At 59.3% G+C, this 19359-nt stretch overlaps 1 protein-coding gene across 1 annotated transcript in view; it reads left to right on the plus strand.

Annotated features, from left to right (window-relative positions):
- LOC309819930 (obscurin-like) overlaps positions 1–19359 on the plus strand; it is a gene marked incomplete at its 5' end in the record, with an annotated part of 123301 nt that overhangs the window by 95247 nt on the left and 8695 nt on the right. The window contains 13 exons of the mRNA XM_082650365.1: positions 2671–2838; positions 3323–3425; positions 3778–3907; positions 4676–4784; positions 14177–14374; positions 15245–15341; positions 15669–15790; positions 16331–16443; positions 16600–16768; positions 16940–17006; positions 17450–17650; positions 18389–18449; positions 18956–19033. Coding sequence (XP_082506491.1) covers positions 2671–2838; positions 3323–3425; positions 3778–3907; positions 4676–4784; positions 14177–14374; positions 15245–15341; positions 15669–15790; positions 16331–16443; positions 16600–16768; positions 16940–17006; positions 17450–17650; positions 18389–18449; positions 18956–19033 — 1616 coding nt within the window. The remainder of the gene's footprint in view (positions 1–2670; positions 2839–3322; positions 3426–3777; positions 3908–4675; positions 4785–14176; positions 14375–15244; positions 15342–15668; positions 15791–16330; positions 16444–16599; positions 16769–16939; positions 17007–17449; positions 17651–18388; positions 18450–18955; positions 19034–19359) is intronic.

Raw genomic sequence — 19359 nt, forward strand, 5'->3', positions numbered from 1 at the left:
TCGGCAGGCGGACTCTCAACCACTGCGCCACCAGGGAAGCCCCATCTTCTGATTATTTTTCTCTTAAACAGGGGTGAAGGTGGAGGACGAGGAAGGGGCCAGGGATGGAACAAGACACACTTCCATAGCTCAGTAATATCCAGTGTTTTGGGCTTATTCAAAGCCCTAAACGGGCAGCAAGATTGTCACTACTGATCCCATCTGTTTTAGCTTCAGGGACCGCTTGACTTAGAAACCACATCACATTGTTCTCAGGGGCTCTGTGCCCCTTGCCTGGCTGGGGTTTAACTTGCATGGTGGTGACCTTTTGGATGGGGTCCACTTAGCAGGGGTTTCCACTGGCCCAGAGCCATGGTAACACCTCCCATCCTCTTTCTGGGTCTTCCCATAAGGGCTGAGTGGGTTTTCCAAGGAGGCAGGGCCACCTGTCAGGAAGCACTTACATCTCTTTGGATCACCTTCTCCAGTGTGTCACCAGCATTCTAGACACCATCCAGGTGCCACGAGCCCATGTGCCAGCTATTGATGGTTCCCTGTAGAGGTTTGTCTATATCAGGGAGTTGTCCCGAGCCAGGGTTCACAGCAGACACTGAGGTCCTTTACTGTTAACTCTAAAAGAATGCTGCACGTGTTTGGTGCCCACGCCTCTCATCCCTGAGTTCTAGCCCTGCTCCTACCTGCATACTGCCCATCAGGATTGGTGATGGCTCTCTCTTTGCACCCGGTGTAGGTGTGTGTTTCTGTGACTGGGGTAAGAAGGGAATGGAACCTTCCTGGGACTCAGCATGGGTTCCAATATTTGTTGGGAAGTGGGGCTGGCCTGAGGCTGAACCAGCAGTGTCCCCGCTGCAAGGCAAGAGTACATCCACCAAGGCACTATTCAAGTGTCTGTCTCTGAGCCCACTTCTCAGTGCTCAGATTGCAGCCACTTGCTCAGTTTCTCTCCATTCACAGCAAATAGCTGTTTCCTGCCCAGCTGACCATGAAGTGTGGTCAGTATGTTCACCACTGATTCCTGTGGACCTCCTTCATGTTCTGTTAACTGGCCCACGGGCCACTTTCTTTCTCTTTTGGGATGCTGTGTCTCTGACAGGTATCCCTTCCTTGCTGCCAAAATTGCAGATCAGAAACTGTGAGATGTTTCTTGGCTTGCAAGCCAGCAAACCAGCCTACCAGCCAGATACAAACAAAAGACACAAGACCCCAGGTCAGAGACAAAGGCTGTTTCTCACAGCAAAAGCAGCATGGGTTGCCCATGCCTTGATCTCCACATCCAGGGACCAGCTGTCAGCTTCATGCAGTGGGTTGTATCACAAGAGAGAACCCCCAAGTTTTAGGAGATGCTGAGCTTTTCTGGGGCTCCTGGCACATCTTCCCATACTTCCCTCCAGAGCAAGAAGTGACTTATGGCCCTGGAAGACAAGCAAATGTCTCATAGGGAAGAAAGGTGAGGGCTTGTTCCTGCTGCCCTGGATGGCTCCTGGGGTGTCAGTGCTGGTGGTAGGTGTCTTTGCCCAAAGGATCTGACTGTGCAGGAATCCCAGAAGTCCATGGAGAATTGTCTTCTGACAGCAAGATGAAGACTGAGATTTGACCACAGATTGACAGTGTCACCGGTAGCCTTGTCAAGGGCTGTTTTGTGTGCGAGGTGAAAGCCAAGAGGTGTGGGTTTGGGAAAGGATGGAAAGGGAAGCACCTGGAGACAGAGAGTGAGAACAACTCTTTCCTGGAATTATCATACAGGGGCACAGAGAAATGAGGTGGTAGCTGGAGGCTTTTGGGGGGATATATTTTTAAATTGTTTCTTAAGGTTCCCTGTGAATCAGAAGTCAAGGTGCTGCTTATGAACTGTTATAACTTAAACAAACCTTGTTCAGAAAGTACAGCGTTATTGGAAAGTGTTCATCTATGAAATTTTACATATTTATGGAGGAAAGAATTCTTTGTAGTGAAAGATGCACATCTCACCATCCCTCTCCCAGATAAGAAACGTTACAGCTGGACATGTTAGATGGGCATTTGGATGAGGGTGATTAAAGAACTGGGTGGGGGCTTCCCTGGTGGCGCAGTGGTTGAGAGTCCGCCTGCCGATGCAGGGGACACGGGTTCGTGCCCTGGTCCGGGAAGGTCCCACATGCCGCGGAGCGGCTGGGCCCGTGAGCCATGGCCGCTGAGCCTGCGCGTCCAGAGCCTGTGCTCCACAGCGGGAGAGGCCACAACAGTGAGAGGCCCGCGTACCACAAAAAAAAAAAAGAAAGAAATGGGTAGTGTCCGAGTATGTCTACTAGGTGGGGTCAGTACCTTGGAGGCCCCTGGATAGTTGCAGAATCATTGGTGAGGTGATTGAGGGTCTGGTTATCAGAAGGAGATGTCCTCTCCTTGGGTTTGGGTCCTCCAGCCCGGCCCCTGCCTCCAGCTAAGAGCCTGCCTTTAAGAGGCTACACTGTGCCCAGTGAGGTCTGGGGAAGTAGATGGGGGGCGGTGCGCCACGTCGCCATCCAGGGCTCCAGGTCAGCTTCGCTGGCTAGACCCCTGGCAGGGAACCCACACTGGCTCTTGTGTTTCAGGGGCAGCCTCCTCCATCAAACCCTGCGACTGTGACCCCCAGGCAGGCCCAGTCTCTTGTCCCTGATGGGGTTCCCTCTGTGACGGCCCTCCTCTCCTTTCCAGATGGGAAGCCAGTGGACGTGGACCCTCATCACATCCTCATTGAAGACCCTGATGGCTCGTGTGCCCTCATCCTGGACAACCTGACTGGTGTCGACTCTGGCCAGTACATGTGCTTTGCAGCCAGTGCTGCTGGCAATGCCAGCTCCTTGGGCAAGATCTTGGTGCAAGGTGAGCCCTGGGGGGAAGGCCAGAGTGTGAGTGCCCAGGCCCCACCCTCTGGGCATTGGAAGGGTATCAGCCCTCATGGGGGGGGCACGGGCCTGTGGATGGAGCTGGCAGGGGGTGGGTGTGAACATCTTACTGAGGTCGGGGGACTCGCTGGTGGGCGTGGGGTCCTGCTCTGTCATGGTGTCTCTCTCTGTCTCTGTCTCTCTCTGTATCTCTATGTCTCTATCTGTCCATCTCTCTGCCTCCATCTCTTTTTTGTTTCTTTCTCTGTATTTCTGTATCCATTTCTGTGTCTCTCTCCTTCTATCTGTCTCTGTCTCTCTCTGTCTTTTTGTCTCCCTGTATCTCTGTTCCTCTGTCTGCATCTCTTTGTTTCTGTGTCTCTCTCTATCTGTCTATCTCTTTCTCTCTGTGTCTCTGTCTCTTTCTCCATCTCTCAATCTCTGTCTCTCTCCCCTCTCCCCACATTCCCTGGACCCTGCAGTCCCGCCTCGGTTTGTGAACAAGGTCCGGGCAGTGCCCTTTGTGGAAGGAGAAGATGCCCAGATCACCTGCACCATCGAAGGTGTCCCACACCCTCAGATCAGGTGGGCCAGGCAGCTTGGGGCCAGGGTGGAGGTGGGCAGGTGGGCCTGCCCTGGGGCCATCCTGCCTGCCTGAAAAATGAGGATGGGCAGCCCGTTCGCTGGGTTGGGGTAGGCTGGACACAGAACCTCAGCCTTTCCGATGAGAAGTGGGCGTGATGGGGCTGCAGCACGTTCTGAACACAGCTCTAGCTGCAGCGAGGAGGACAGAGGATGTTGGGTGGGTGGCATCCAAGAGGGATGTAAGGGATGTCCTCTGTAAGGACATCTGGATCTGCAGGGTGGGTGAGGGGAGGGTCCTCAGCATGGGGCACCTGGGGAGACCCCACCTGACCACCCCCGGGGTTGGCTTTAGGTGGTACAAGGATGGGGCCCTGCTGACCCCTGGGGGCAAATACCAGACCCTGAGTGAGCCCTGCAGCGGCCTGCTGGTGTTGGAGATCCGGGCAGCTGGCAAGGAGGACCTGGGCCTCTATGAGTGTGAGGTGAGGAGGGTGGGCCCAGGGTGAGGGGGCTGAGGGCACCTGTCTTGGGGATCCTGCCTGGTTACCACCATTCCTGACCACAATGAGAGAGGGGACAGCAGACCACTGTCACCCACCATCCATGACGAGGGGACACCAGGCCACTGTCACCCACTGCCCATGATGAGGGGACAGCAGGCTACTGTCACCCACTGTCCATGTTGAGAAGACAGGGACTGAGGAAGCGGGCCCTGGGTGGAGCCCCCTCAGTCCTCGTGGCCCGGGGGGAACTGGCAATGGTCTGGGGAAGGTGTGTGCTGGCTGTGGTTCTTCGTGGCTCCTAGCTACTGCTGCTGCCGGCAGCCTTCATGGGGGAAGTGTGGGGCCTGCTCCGCATGGCAACTCTCAGGGAAAAAAATGGACCCATGTCAGCTCTGGACCTGTGCTGTCCATTTCGGTCACTGTTGTCCACACACAGTGATTTAAATTTAAATCAGTTAAAGTTAACTCTAGGTGAAGATTCACTTCTATTTCAAGTACTCAGAGCCCACGTGGCCACTACACTGGACAGAGCAGATAGTGTCCCCACCATCACAGGAAGCTCCTGGTCAGTGCTGGGGACACAGTGGCTCGCCCGGTACCCTTTTCCCTGTGGTCAGGCTCTGCAGCTCTAGGAACAGCCGTGGTGGGCCCCCCATGCTACAGCTGGCCTGTACGGCCTCCAAGAGACTGCCCAGGCCCCCTGGGGAGCCACGGGCTCTAAGTGAGCCTCTGCTGTCTGTCCTGCAGTTGGTGAACCGGCTGGGCTCCAAACGGGGCGGCGCGGAGCTGTTCATGCAGAGCCCGGCGCTGCAGGCCCGAGAACAGCACCACGTGGAGCAGCTCGCTGCCGTGGAAGGTGAGTGCTTCCTCTGCCAGTCTCGGCCTGGGCTGGACCCGCCATATGCCTGGGCAGCGCCAGGTGGGGTGAAACCGTCAGCGCCTCTAATCAGAGCACACTTCCTGGATGAGGGGAAGCAAGCACGGAGGAGGGGATTCAGAGGTTGAGGGGCAAGCACTGGTTGCCAGTTCCTGACTGGAGCAGCATGTATGTGGGCCGGAGGAGGGTGGGCTGTGAACCCAGAGCCTGGGGAAGGCTGGAGGGGCAGTCCGAGGGGCTGGAGGGGGGGGCCCTAAGCCCTGCTCACCATCCCTGGGGGAATAACAAGTGCATACAAAGCCCAGACCTGGGTCCTGAGCAGCCGGCCAGGCAGTGGTCGGAGGGGTATTATAGGATGGGTGGCAGGGATGGTAAGAGGGACGGCTCCACAGAAGCAGGCTGCTGGATCCCAACTTGGCTCCTGGGAGAGGGAACAGGTGTCAGGGGCCTGATCCTTCCACACCGGGTGGGGCTGGCTGAGGAAAAGAGAGAATGCCGTGGCTTGGCCTCCCTGGCCTGGCCTGGGCCAGGCTGCGAGGGGTCTGGGCTGCAGAATGGGCCTCATCAGGGAGCCGTGTGCTCCCGGGCAGGAGGTGAAGGGTGGCAAGATGCCTCACTCCTCCACTCACGCTTGGCTCCAGGGTCCCAGCTGGGCCCAGCCCGGGGATGGCCCAGGGCAGGCAGCAGCCCCAGGGAGAGTTTCTCCCAGTCTGAACCGCCTCACCCGGAAGGGGCTGCCAGGACAGATGTTGAGCCTCCCATCCTCGGGGGCATGCAAGCAGAAGCTGCACTAGAAAAGCTGGTGGAGCTGCAGCTCTCACAGTAGGATGGGCTGGGAGCTATGTGTCCTCCCAAGTCCTGAAAGTTGGCTTCTCTGACGCCTGGAGCCACCGGATCAATCCCTCCCAGGGCCCAACGTGCAGGGGCTGCTGTCTGTCTGGACCCTCACAGAGTCGGCCACCTGGCGCCAGGAGCTCAGCCTTGGGGCCTTTGACGCCCTCTAGGGACTCTTCCTTCCCTCGTGGGCAGGGATCCTGTTCCTCAAGCCCCAAAGGGCACTGGTCCAGCCGGTTCCCATCGGAGGGCCCCATGGCATCTGCCGGCACCTCTATCCTGCCCTGTGGCATCTTACGTCGGACAGAGCAGGGCTCAGCATGCACCTCAGCACACCCTCTCGACTGGTGACAAGCACGTCCTACAGAGCTATTTACTTCATTGTCATGATGGGTCTCTGTCAAGGTCCCGTGGACACAGGGTGTGGAGGACGGGCGGCCTACCTGTGCCGGAAATGGCCTTCGTGCCTCATGAGGAGAGGCCAGTCTTCACAGACCCTGGAATTGGAGCCCGCTGCCTCCTGCTTCCTAACCCTATCCTGCCGCTTCATCATTAACCCGGTGGTTCTGCAGCCAGAACGGGCCCTGGCTGGCCCTGTGGGGTGGGGCGCTGCCCTTTCGCTTGTGAAACTGCGCAGGGCCAGGAGCCGCACTTTGCACAGCTGCACCCCTTCCACAGCCAGTACTCACTGGAGCCCAGAGCCCACCTGGTGGCAGGTTACGTCAGGAACAAAGGTGCCAGGAATGTAGCAGCCCACAGGTGCCCTAGCCACCCCCCCCAAAAGCAACAGAATGAGGCCCCTGTCAGGGAGGGTGAGGCAAGGAGCCCCGGATCTCTCACTGCTTGGCCTACAGACCACAACAAGTTGGTGCTCTCTGGGCCCGACTAAGTCTAAACACACAGGATATTTTGTCTGGATCCCATTCTCTCTTCCAGTGGACTCGCCTCTCTCCAGGAGGCAGCTTGCACAAGCACATACGGGCACACACACGTGTGCATGCAGACACACACATTAGCGTGGACACACACACACACGCACAGTAAATGTGGCTCCCAAGTGCCATACAGACACAGCTGGTACATTTCCTTCACGTTCATCTAACTGGAGACGAGGTTAAGATACCCACAGTCATCTAAGGGAAGTTCTTTTTCTACGTGGCACTGCAACAGAGCAGAAAATCCCATCGACCAGGGACTAGGAGGCTGTGCGCCCTAGGCCATGCCACTGGACTTTTTTGAGCCTCCCCCTCAATTTTCCCCACAGGATGGCGAGAGGGACTGTTGAGATGTATGGGTGCTGGTAGCTGGTGGGCTGCCTGCTATCCAGCTGGGCAAGGCTGGGAGAGGCATCTCTGTGCCAAGCCCCACCCTGTCCAAAAGCTACAGAGGAAGAGGCCTCGAGATGGTGGGGAGTAGTTGCTGCCAGGTCCCCAATGGGTCCCGCCCTGTCCCTGGGACGTGGGTCCCCTATCAGCAAAATGGGAACCACAGGCCGTATCCTGCTGGCTCCAGCGAGGAGGAAAGCTAGGAAAGTCAAGAGACAGTTGAATTTGTGGGGTGCTCCTATGGGAAGACCTAGGTTTCCCTGCTCACTCAGAGCTCAGGACCCTGCTCAGGCATCCTCAGGTCACTCCCAGAGGGACTTCTGTGGTCTCAAGCCACAGGACTCAGATGTGCTACCTCTAGGACTCCGGAGTCGTTCTGCCCTGGAGAGACGCCCTTTGGTCTTTAGATTTTTTTGTGAAATAGGCACCAGCCACCCCGGTCCCAGTTTGGCTATCAGCCACAGGCCATTCCTTTTCCCTCTCTAGGCCTCGGTTTCTATGAAAAGTGGAACTTCAGGCCTGACAAGTTCACAGGGCTCCCTGGGCACATGGGCTGAAGGAAAAGCTTGGATTTCTGTGTGGGCAGCCTAGACAGAGCCCTTACTCTCCTTGAAGCTCCTGCAAGAACCCCTCAAGAGGGATTCTTCCCTCACGTGGGACACACTGTTATCACAACTCCTCATTCCCCAGCCACTCAAGGCAGGCATTATCACCTCCATTTCAAAGATGAGGGACCTGGGACTCTAAGCTGAGACATTGCTACCAGGGCCACACAGTCAGGCAGGGTTTGGATCCAGTTTCCTAAGCTGAACAGGTTACTACCCTGCCATGCCACTCAGATAGCTCAGCCCCCAAACACCAGCTGATCTGTAACCCTCGCTATTCCGACTGTTTTCTTTGTAGTCACTGAGCAGGAGACTAAAGTCCCCAAGAAAACCGTCATCATGTAAGTGCAGGCGTGTTCCTAACCTTCCTTCTGACTGCAGTGCTCCCTGCATGCCCACTAACCTCCCTGGACCGTGCCTGTGGAGCTTGGCCCCTTGCTTGTCTGACTGCTTTGCCCACATGGCCTTTGTGCACCACGCAGACTGCCAGCACCTCGCAGATACTCCCAGGGCATTCACCTCCCCCCGGGCCCTTGGCTACCTTCACACTTCAAAGCTGTCTCTTCCAGGGTCTAAGTACCCTTTTCATGGCCTCGTTGCCTCAGCAGGGTAGACTTACTCTGTGTACGTCACAGTGGCTCACCCAGGGCTTGGACCCAGAATCATGCCAGTTAGCAGGGAGCAGGGACTGAAAGCTGCTTCCCCCAGTGTACTAGAGGCAGAATGCTACCCTAGGATGCCCTAGGGCATTGTCCAATGGAACTTTCTGTGATGATGGAAATAATCTGTATTTACACAGCCCCCTACAGCAGCTACCAGCCGCGTGTGGCTACTTGTCTAGTGTGACTGAAGAACTAGATTTTAAAATTTATTCGACTTTCAACACTTTGAATTTAATTAAAATAGCATAACCATAGTGAACAGCACAGCTCTAGGGCCCTCAGAGGTCCCCAAACTCAGCCCTCACACTAGGAAGATGGGGACACTGAGGTTCAGGGAAGAGAGGAGGCTTGCTGAGGGTGGCTCACAATTGGAAGCCAGCCGAGAACTCATTTCCTCAGTGCCACACCCACTGTCCCATCCTCCATCCTTCAGTGCCTTCAAGGCTGAGGAAGAGCCACGCACGTTGTTGATCATTAAATAATACAAGAGGTCCAGAGCTAGGTGAACCCACAGAAGGCAGGATTGGTTTTGACCTGGATAATCTGGAAGGACTTCCAGCAGGAGATGTGTGACGCAGATGGGTGGAAGAGCTTGTAAAATCCAGGAGGAAGAAAGACTATGATTTCCTAAAGCCAGGGGACGGGGAGGCTCCAGGATGGGGAACCTCTTAATTCCCCATAGGCATAAGACCTCCTATAGGTGCCTGCAGGTGGTGATATCGCTGGAGAATCCCGTCTTGATAAGCTCCTGGGTTAGCCCTTCCGTGACTTTCTCCCTTCTCCCCCAAAGCAGATTGCCACCTCACGATAGAGGGGTCTGCCTGGGGCAGAAGTAAGCCCCGTCCCTGGAGGCATGCAACCATGGCAGAGCTTTACACAGATCACCTCTGCATTGCATCTACGAGGGGAGCATTGTGATTCACATTCTACGGGAGACAAAATGAAGGAGCAGAGATGGGGCCGGGCAGCCCCGCTGAGGAGGCATTAGGGTGTCCTCGTGCTTATGGGAGGCTGGACTAGGTAACTCCCGAGGCATCCTGAAGTCCAGTCTATTCCAGGCTTAGGGAGGTAGCAACCCTCACGCTGCAAGGAAGCGTGTACCCCTTCATCTTGAGGGATGGAGAGAGGCAACTGCCTGGCGCAGCATCCCAGCAAGGGAACGCCACACACTGCGCCTGCGGCACGATGAGGGGCTCTAGGGAGCCAAGGGGTACCAGAAGGAAATGGGAGGGAGACCCCTGCCGCCAGGCAGCCTCAAGTGCTGTGCCGGTGGCCTCAGAGCAGGGTGCCTACCTGCCCTCGTGGGGGCAGCAGTGAGCGGAGCATGGGGGTGCATGTAGGAGGAGTGAGCCAGCTGTCCAGTTCCGCTGGACTCACTGTCTTGGCTCAGCAAATCAGGCAGTGTGAGGCCAGCAGATGGGGCCTTGCCCAGGTTTGGGCAGTCTCTGAGCCAGGGACAAGCCTAGTGCCACTGAGTCTTGCGTGAAGCAGGAAGGCAGGCCTGTGGCCCTGAGTAGGCCACATCTCCGTGCCTCAGCTTCCCCGTGAGTTAAGGGGGCATGGCATTTCCCCTTTACCGGGTGAGGGCCGGAGGAGGCAGGATCCGTACTTGCTATGTACCCCAAGGTGTGGCCACACATCTCTGGGCCCATGCCTGGGAGTAACTGCTCCTGTATGGAGCTGGGAGTTAGACAAAAGCAAAGCTGAACAAGAGACAGACAAAGTCCTAGTCATTGCAGGCAGCTGGTGACAGCACTGAGTTGTCGCCATATGCATGCCGGGTCCCTCTGCCTGAGCCCGCGAGGACATGCAGGTCCTGGGGCCCAGGAGAGCTGTGTGTTACTAAACGTGTTCCTGCTCCCTGCCTATTACTCACTGCACCCTCAGCACCTGGCAAGGTCAGGCGTACTGGTTGGCATAGGAAGGCCTGGGCTGACTGGTGGGCTTCTGACTCTTGGCTCTGGGCAAGTTTTGAGCCCTTTTCAGCCTTGTCTGCACCTGTAAAACGGGGTCAGACCCATCCACCAGAATTGCTGCAAGGTCCCTGGCCAGCGCCCCATGCACACTCACGTGCAAATGGACTTGAGTTCTATCTTCTCTTCCGCTTCCATCCCCCTCCTGTTTTGGGAAATGGAGCCCAAGAGGGAGGCGGACTTGTCTGAGGTCACACAGCCCACGACTGGCCAAGCCATGCCTAGAGCCAGGTGTCCTTGCCGGGCCTCCCATCCCCAGACCTGGAGGCCATGAGCACGGGCCACGGGTCAAGACTCTGACATTCCTCCTGCGCCTGCGGCCTCAGCTGCCCAGCCTGTCCCTAACCGAGGATCACTGAGGCACCTGCCGTCTGAGAGCCCCTCTAACCCCCACCACCCTCCTGCCGTGTTACAAAGCACAAAGCACTGATGGGCTCAACAAGGAGGGCTGTGTGGCTTGCACCCCTTCATTAGCTCTGTAAGGAGGGCTGGTGTCTCCAAAATAAGACAGCCGTAAACAAGGAGGGGAGATTGACACATGACATTACAAACCAGTTTGGGGTTCGGAGGTACCTGCGTGATACAGCATGGGCCTCCCCGATGCCTCAACCCTCATTTTGAGATCTGTATACTAGAGCCTGAGGTTGGCCAGATGAGACTCTGTGCTTTGTTTCTTTGGTTCTCTGGATGGGGATCTGGAGGTCCGGCTTAAGCCCATGTGTAGGAGTTAGTTTATGCAGTTTCGCCACTTGCTTGCTTGTACATTAACCTGATCTCTCCCGCCGGCCCCCGAATGTGCTGATGGCAAGGGCGCTGGGTGAGGCTGTGGGTCTCTGTGCCTATCTCCTCTCGGCCCTCTCCCCACAGAGAGGAGACGATTACCACTGTGGTGAAGAGCCCCCGTGGCCGACGCCAGTCCCCCAGCAAGTCTCCCTCCCACTCCTATCACCCTGCCAGCCTGCCCAAGCCAGGCCTGTTGGCCCCTGAGCTGCTGCCCTCGCCAGGAGCCAGCCAATCCTGCAGGCCCGAGGCAGAGCCAGGCTGGAGGCCCACTGTGCCCACTCTGTACGTGACGGAGCCCGAGGCCCACGTGTCAGCCCTGCCTGGGGACGCTGGGCCCCAGCCCAAATGGGTGGAGGTCGAGGAGACCATTGAAGTTCGGGTGAAGAAGACTGGCTCGACGGGCACGTGTCTGGCCAGAGAGACGCCTGGCAGCTTGGAGGGGCTTCTCTCCACACTGCCTGGCAGGATGCCTGGAGGAGACCCCAATACAAACAACTCCAACAACAAGCTGTTGACCCAGGAGCCCCCAGCCATGGCCAGTGTTGGCGAGCCCCTAGTCTTCCATGTGGAAACAGGGCCAGGGACCCCTGAGCTTTCCCCTCCCTGGGCTGCTGAAGAGGAGGCACCCCTGGAGGAGACGGAGGAAAGAGGTACCTACCAGATAGAAGAGCCCCTGAGTGCCGATGGTCTTCAGGGCCGGGACCCCAAGATCCTCACACACAACGGCCGTGCACTCACGCTGGCTGACCTGGAGGATTACGTGCCCCAGGAAGGGGAGACCTTTGGCTGCAGTGGCCCCATGCCCAGTGCTTCCGATGACCCGCCCTGCGAAATCTCAGTGCTTCAGAGAGAGATCAGCGAGCCCACCGTGGGGCAGCCCGTCCTGCTCAACGTGGGGCTCCCGCCAGGTTCCCGAACCTCCCCTGGCTTCTTCACACGTACGCCCAGCTCCCGGGAGGCGTTTCCATCAGGGCCGCAGGACCTTGGCACCAGGGGCATCTCCTTCTGCTTTCAGGAGGCCCGGGCTGGAGGTACCATGTCCCGGAAGCCGTCCTTCTGCACTCAGGTTCAGCGCTCTGTGGACAGTGGCCAGAGCAGCTTCAAAACGGAGGTTTCCACCCAGACGGTCAGCTTTGGGACAGTGGGGGAGACTGTCACCCTGCACATTTGCCCGGATGAGGACGTGGACCCTAGCCCCTCCCAGGGCTGAGGCCAGGACCATCAGGAGCTGGGTGGCTAGGATTGAGACGAGAAACTCTTGGGGCTGGGACACCCCTGACTAAGCTGCCGTGGTTGCATGGGGCAGCAGAAAGAGGCAAATGGCTTTGGGGCTGAGGACCCTGCCTGGCACCAGCATCAACTCACCTCACAGCTGCCCTGGGTTTTCAACTCAGGAGAGAGTCCCAGAGCTGGCACCCCTCGGACACGTGTGCTCTGACCGTGCCCTGGCTCTCCAACAACTCAGGACACCTCCCGCCCCTTCCTCCCTGGGTGCTTCCTACCTCACAGGACTCGGTCTTCAGCTGAGGACATTGCACACATCTGTGATCTCAGAGTGTACCGAAGCTGCTCTGAGAGCACTGGCCGGAGTGACTCGCAGACTGCAGCTCTGGGTTCGGGGGCTCCAGACACAGGGAAGGCACTTGGGCATCTTTCCTGCTCCATTCATGAGGCAGTGGCTGCCACATGGGCCCTGTCTGCCCAGTGGCCAGGCCTGGCACAGCCCTGCCTCTCACCCAGGCTGGGGGTTCCAGCCTCCCTCTCGATAGGGGGCTTCCCCCAAGCCACATCTTACCCGTGAACGTTTTTTCTTGGCCTCCAGGAGGCCTGTGTGGGGCCCAGCTCTACAGACCCTCCTAGGCCTTTTCTACAGGGTGGACCAGGGTCTCTGTGTGGGAGCAGCCCCCGTCAGTCGGCCCTGATGATGCTAATAAACTGGTTCCTTGCACTGTCTTTGCTCTGCTCTTTTTTGCTTCTCCACCTGGTGACTCCGATGACTCGGGAGGGAGGGGCCCTCCTGGCCTGGCCCTGGAGACCAACCAGTGGACAGCCCAGGCCCTTTCGTTGACAGCCCTGGGTGGACCCTCAGCATCGACCTGTGGGTCCTGGCTAGTCCTGGGGATCCTGGGTGGAGACGTGATAGTTGGCCTGTCCGGCTTGCTCACATGTGGGCTAAGGGGCTGGTGACAGGTGCACAGTGTGGCTGGGGCAGTGCAGAGTGGTTGCTCCTGCTGGGGGCCTCCTGTGCAGCTGGGTCCTTTGTCAGGACAGACATGGGGGTGTGATGTGTCAGGGGTCCTGATGACCTCCTTGGAGTGGGGAAGGACAGGATGGTTGCCCCAACGCCATAGAGGGCAAACGGATGGCAGCCTGCCCAGTTGCCTCTTCAGCCTGGTGGGCCCTAGGATACAGAAGATCAACAGGAGAGAGGCTCTGGGGCAGGGGAGAGCTCCATAAAGGGGGACCTTCTAGAAATGGAGTGGTGGGCATCTCTGAATGGCCACACGGGGATGGCAGCCAGGTGGAGGAGGGAGCTGCACTGAAGGCTGAGGGCAGGAAGCAGAGACACAGGAGGGTCTGAAGGTCCCCGGGGCTGGCACCAGGTGAGACTGTAATGGTCTGGGTCAGGCCAGGCTGCAGGTGGAAGGGAGAAAGCTGCTGGGTGGAGGACAGGGGCTGCCCTGGGAGGGCAGGAATGCAGCCTACCCTCTGAGGAGTTCATGGCTCCTAATCTGGCATCTGGCTGTCCCTAGCTTCCCTAGACTGTGGGGCTGGGTCCACTTGAGCCTGGGTGACCCAGTACCCTAGGATCCAGAGTGGGCTACAGAGCAAGGCCAGCCCCAGGATGAAGGGATGAGACTAGCTGAGACTGAGGGGCCACCCAGAGTGATGGGTGGGAGTCCAGGCCCAGCTGCCCCTATAGGAACTGACATTCTGTGAGGGCATGTGTGTAACACCCTGCGGGTGGACCAGCCCTGAGCTTGCTGCCTGGAGTGCCATCTCCCCTGGCACAGTCTCGGGATCTCTTCTTCTCTCAGGGGCCTCCACCTTCGGCCCTTCCTGCACCCAATGTGTGGCTGGAGCAGGAAGGTGGGAAGGGTTGGCTGGGGTTGGCTCATCTGGGCAGTGTCCCACTCCCCGGGCTCAGGCCAACCCTTACTCCTATGCGTGGACCTGCCTCTCCTACAGATGCTGCCATCGCACCCCCAGGTGCTCTGGGGCAAGTGGACCAGGAGAGCACATCCTTCCAGAGGACACTGATGTGCCCTGAGGCTCCGGGACCCACCACAGGGGAACATACCAGCCCCGGCCCCAGACCTGGGGGGCCACCTGAACTCCAGGAGGCCGGCCAGAATCCCCCAGGAGTGGAGGCTGGGGATGCATCCGGTGAGGCCTGGCAGCAGGCTGAAGGCAAAGTACCACCTGCTTCCAGGACCACCCTCCACCCCTAACCTCCCCTCCATTCTGACACCAGCCTTGGTTAATTTGGGTGCCCATCCCATGGGGGTGAACTAGCAGAGCCTGGGGACCCCCGACATTCTGATGGTTCCATATGTTGGGGACCCTGGACAAGGCCCACCCCTCACTCAGCCTGTGAAACTAGAGGGGTGGATGGGTTCTGGGAGGTCCTTCCCACCCTGAGCATGTCTGTCCCAGGAGCCAAAGGCCTCCTGTGGTCAGCCCTCAGGGGACAGCTTGGGTACCCTGTGCTCCTGGGAAGGTGAGGAGGAAGAGGGAACAGAGAGTGAGAGGAGGAGGAGGGGAGAGATTAGGGAAAGAGGTAGAGAAGGGGAGGGGGGAGAGGAGAGGAGGGGGGAGAGGAGGGGAGGGGGAGAGGAGGGGAGGGGGGAGAGGAGGGAAGGAGGGAGAGGACAGGAGGGGGGAGAGGACGGGAGGGGGGAGAGGAGGGAAAGGGGGAGAGAAGGGGAGGGGGGAGGGGAGGGGAGGGGGGAGAGGAGAAGGAGGGAGACCAGGAGGACAAGGGGAATAGGAAGGAACAGTAAGTGAGCAGTGCCCCAGGCAGACCAGACCCCTGGAATGTGCTGTGGGGCCCCTCCCCCCAGCCCAGGGGGCTGAAGTGCACTTGCATGGCTGGAGCTCTAGGTTTGCGGTCACGGATCCTGTGCTCTTGGAGCCCCTACTCTGGCTGTCCTCCCCTCCTCTGGGCCCTGGAAGTCGATGCAGAGGCAAGTCATGAGGGATTGTCTCCAGCCCTATCCCAGGCTCCATCTCACTGGGCCCCTTGCCTCCCACCAGGCGAGCCCCAGAAGGTGCCGCAACGTCTCTCCCACGAGGGCCTGGAGCAGAACTCTCGGGCACACGCTGAGGTCCAGGAACGTGTGGTGCCCATCCGGTAACTTCCCCAGCTGGCTGGGGCATGAGGGGACATCCTGGGGGCAGGGTCGGGCACGGGGACAGGAGAGGAAGGGGTGGAATCCCAGCACCCCTGCACTCTCCATTCCAGCCCCACCCTAAGCCCAAGGTTAGGGCAGGGAGGAGAGGCCACCCCTGGAGCAAGGGAAGTTGGGGGAGCTCCCTTCTCACCCAGGGCTGGGGCCCCTTTCTGTACATCCCCTCCCAAAGAGTCTGCTGCAGCCCCCATCTTATCTTGAAGCTCTGCCTCCCATACCCCAAAAGTGGAAGGGTGGGGCAGACAGCTAACTCCACTCCATGGCCCCAGGATGGAGGGCGCTGCCTGCCCCAGGGCAGGTGCAACGGAGCTCTGGGACATCCACAGCCACGTGTTCACAGAGACCAAGCACAGGACGTATGTGTACCAGGCCAGCGACATGTATGCCACAAGTAGGTGGGGGCCCGGCACTTTACACGTGTGCCCACCATGCCCTGGGCAAGGGGGGACATTTGCGTGGAGGGGCCTGCAAAGCCACCTGGCATGGCCCAGCCTTACTGTGGCCAGGGCCCCTGCTCCCCCTCTCCCTGTGTCCCCTCAGAAGGCATCACTGGGAGGGGAGATGCAGGCAGCAGTGACCTTTTCCCCACTCAGAGTTAGCATATTCTGTGCAGCCTGCCCTCAGAGAGCCGAGGTTGAAGCAGGAGAGACAGGGGTTAGACTGAAGGAAGCACTTCCGGACCATCAGGGGCCTGGAGGGAGTCAGGATGGGGTCACCTTCACTTGGGAGGCAGGTGGGCTCTTTCACCCTGGGGTATATCTCGGGGCCTCTCTGCCCACCTAGGGTACCAGGACACACCTGGGGTTACCACCAGCCCACCTGGGTCTGGGTCTCTGTGAAAGTAGGCCGGGGATCAAAGATTTCAACACAGGACAGGCTGTGGTGGGACAGAGCCAGGCTCCTTCCCAACGGCTCCCTCCCCTACCCCCAGGGCCCCCATCCATGCAGGTCACCATTGAGGATGTGCATGCCCAGAGGGGCAGCGTGGCGCAATTCCAGGCTGTCATTGAGGGCAACCCGCAGCCCACGGTGACCTGGTATAAGGTAGGGACAGGCCAGGGTTGGGGGCCTGCCGGTGGGAGGGGGAGTGTGTGAAACCCCACTGGACTGGACACAGCACTCACTGAAGGTCATGCTGGGCCGTGGTGCTGGGGTCACCCATGGTGGGCTGATGGCCTCCCTGCCCTCCTGTGTCTCCAGGACGGTGCCCAGCTGGTGGATGGCCCCCGGCTCAGCCAGCAGCAGGAAGGGACCACGTACTCCCTGGTACTAAGGGATGTGGCCCAGCATGACGCTGGTGTCTACACATGCCTGGCCCACAACGCTGGCGGCCAGGTGCTATGCAAGGCAGAGCTGCTGGTCCATGGGGGTGAGTGGGGGACCCCTTCCCAGGCCTGTCTTGGCTCCACGCAGGCGTGTGGGGCTGTGGGTATGGGGGTCCTGTGAGCTCCCACAGGCTCGGGCACTATAAATTCGGGGGACAGAGAGACGGGGTGGTCATCTTTGCTCACACCTACAGCTTCCCCCTCCCTGGCTACAGGCGACAGTGAGCAAAGCTCTAGGAGGAAACTACACTCCTTCTACGAGGTCAAGGAGGAAATTGGAAGGTATTGCCCGCCCCCCATCCCAGCCCCAAGAGCCTCACCCGCTGGACCCCCACCCCCTAAGACCCTCATCCGCAGCCTCCCGGAGTTCCTACCCCAGAGTTTCCATCCAGGAGCTCCCAGCCCTCCCCCCCACTGCACCCCTACAATCCCCACTTCAGCACTAGCAGAAGCCCACCCTGCCCCCCGGAACCCCGCCTCCACCGAGTACCAGCCTCCTCCAGCCCTCACCTTCTGGAGCCCCTGCCTCCTGCGAACCCTACCTCTTTCCGGAGCCCCTGCCCGCAGAGTACCTGCTGCCCCACACCTGCCGGGAATTCCGCCCCCTCCAGTACCCACTGCCCCAGCCCCTGCTCTCCCGGAACCTCCCTTCTCAGGAACTTTGCCCCCTTCCAAACCCCGTCCCCCAGGAACCCCACCCCCAACGCGCTGTACCCTCCTCCCAGGGGTGTGTTCAGCTTCGTGAAGAGGGTGCAGCACAAGGGCAACCAGATGTCCTGCGCCGCCAAGTTCATTCCCCTGCGGAGCAGGACACGTGTCCAGGCTTATCGGGAGCGGGACATCCTAGCAGGGCTGAGCCACCCGCTGGTCACTGCACTGCTGGACCAGTTTGAGACCCAAAAGACCCTGATCCTCATCCTGGAGCTGTATCCTGTCTCACCCCAAGGGTGCAAGGTGGTGGGGGGAGGGGGATGTGCCCCAGACACACAGGGGTCCGGAGGGCTGCGTGGGGCCTGTGGTTTTGGTGATCCCAGCCCTGCCTGCCTCATGGGGGCAGCCGGTAACGCTGGCGTCTCGATGCTTTGTGACTAACCCCCTCCCCGACCCCGAACACATTGCACAGACCTCATAGCTCCTAGGCCTTTGGGCCAGGAATTTGGGCAGGGCTGCGTCCAGAAGGTCCGAGACGTGCGCCTGTGGGCTCCTCCCGCTGTCCACGTTGCCTTTCCAGCAGGAAGTTTGGACTTCTTACCTGGCTCCTGCAGGCCCCAAGCGCTGACGCTGCTTCGGATGCCTACCCATGCTCCGAGGAGGGGCACACACCCCACCGGATCCACTTGCCACACTCGCGGCCCAGCTGAGGGTCTCTGAATGCCGTGTGTGCTCACCACACCCCCACCTCCCCAGTCAGCATCCCCTGCGGGGGGAGGGGGCACACGTGGGCTCTGTGCAGAGGGGAGAGGATACCTCCACTCCCACTCTGCTGCTGCCCACTGGCCTCAGCCCCTCTACTTGGGGCATCTTGTCCCTCACATCCTCCTCATCTGCAAGCACTAGCCTCCCTAGAATAGCTCCCCCCGCCCCCCACCCCGAGATAAGACTCCCCCCAGGTGGTGTGAGGCCATGAGCGTTCCAGACCCTAGAGCTTTCCTTGACAGTCCCAGGTGCTCGTCGGAGGAACTGCTGGACCGCCTGTTCAAGAAGAGCGTGGTGACAGAGGCCGAGGTGACTGTGCTGCCTGGGCTGCCCACCCAGCTTCAGGGCAGCCTGCATGCCTGGCCAGGCCTCCTGCTTCCCCTGCCCAGACCACCTGTCCCTCAGACTAGCTCCCCAGCATAGTACTGCCCACCTCAGAGACCTTCTAGGGTATTCCAGGGCCTCACAGGGTGTTGCAGCTCCTGTCGGGCTTTCAGAGCCCTCCCGTGCCCGGGGCTCGCTTCTTCCCCACCCCAGACTGCACTGAACTAGCTGGCCGGGCCTCGCCTGCTCTCCCAGTCGCCTCTTGCTTTGCACAGGCTGCTTCACACACCCAAACCTGCCCCGCCTTGGGGCTCAGAGGAATCCCCCAGCTCCAGGGGTCCGTGAGGCTTTGCATGTGACCTGCCCTGCGGGACCACCGTCCCAGGCTCAGGTCTGGAGGGAATTGGAGGCAGTGTGGGTGGGAGCAGGCAGGGAGGTAAGTAGAGGGGGTTCTCGAGGCTGGCTCACCTGAGCACCAGCCTTTGCTGCAGGTCAAGGTCTACATCCAGCAGCTGGTGGAGGGGCTGCACTACCTGCACGGCCAAGGCATCCTCCACCTGGACATAAAGGTATGTGGCTCCCTGGCGCCCCCAGAGCCCCCGTGAGGGGCAGGTGGGAGCCTGGAGCCTATAAGCTGAGAGGGTGCAGGCCCAACACATCCAAATTTCCTGTCAGGATTTCCTCGCCTCTGGGGACAGGGAGCTCAGTATGCTATGACGGCCCCTTCAGGTGGGGTGCAGGTCCGATGCAGCAGAAGCTGTCCCCAAATGGCACTGAAACCTGTCCCCGGGGCTGCCCACTACCCCATGCTGGCCTCACCATCCTTGTGGGGCAGCCCCTCAAAGACCCTTGAGTGTCCTCCCCAGGCCCGGCAGCCCTGGGAGTCGCTTCCTTA

This window comes from Grampus griseus (genome assembly GCF_964374135.1).
Source record: "Grampus griseus genome assembly, chromosome: 3".
NCBI lineage: Eukaryota > Metazoa > Chordata > Mammalia > Artiodactyla > Delphinidae > Grampus > Grampus griseus.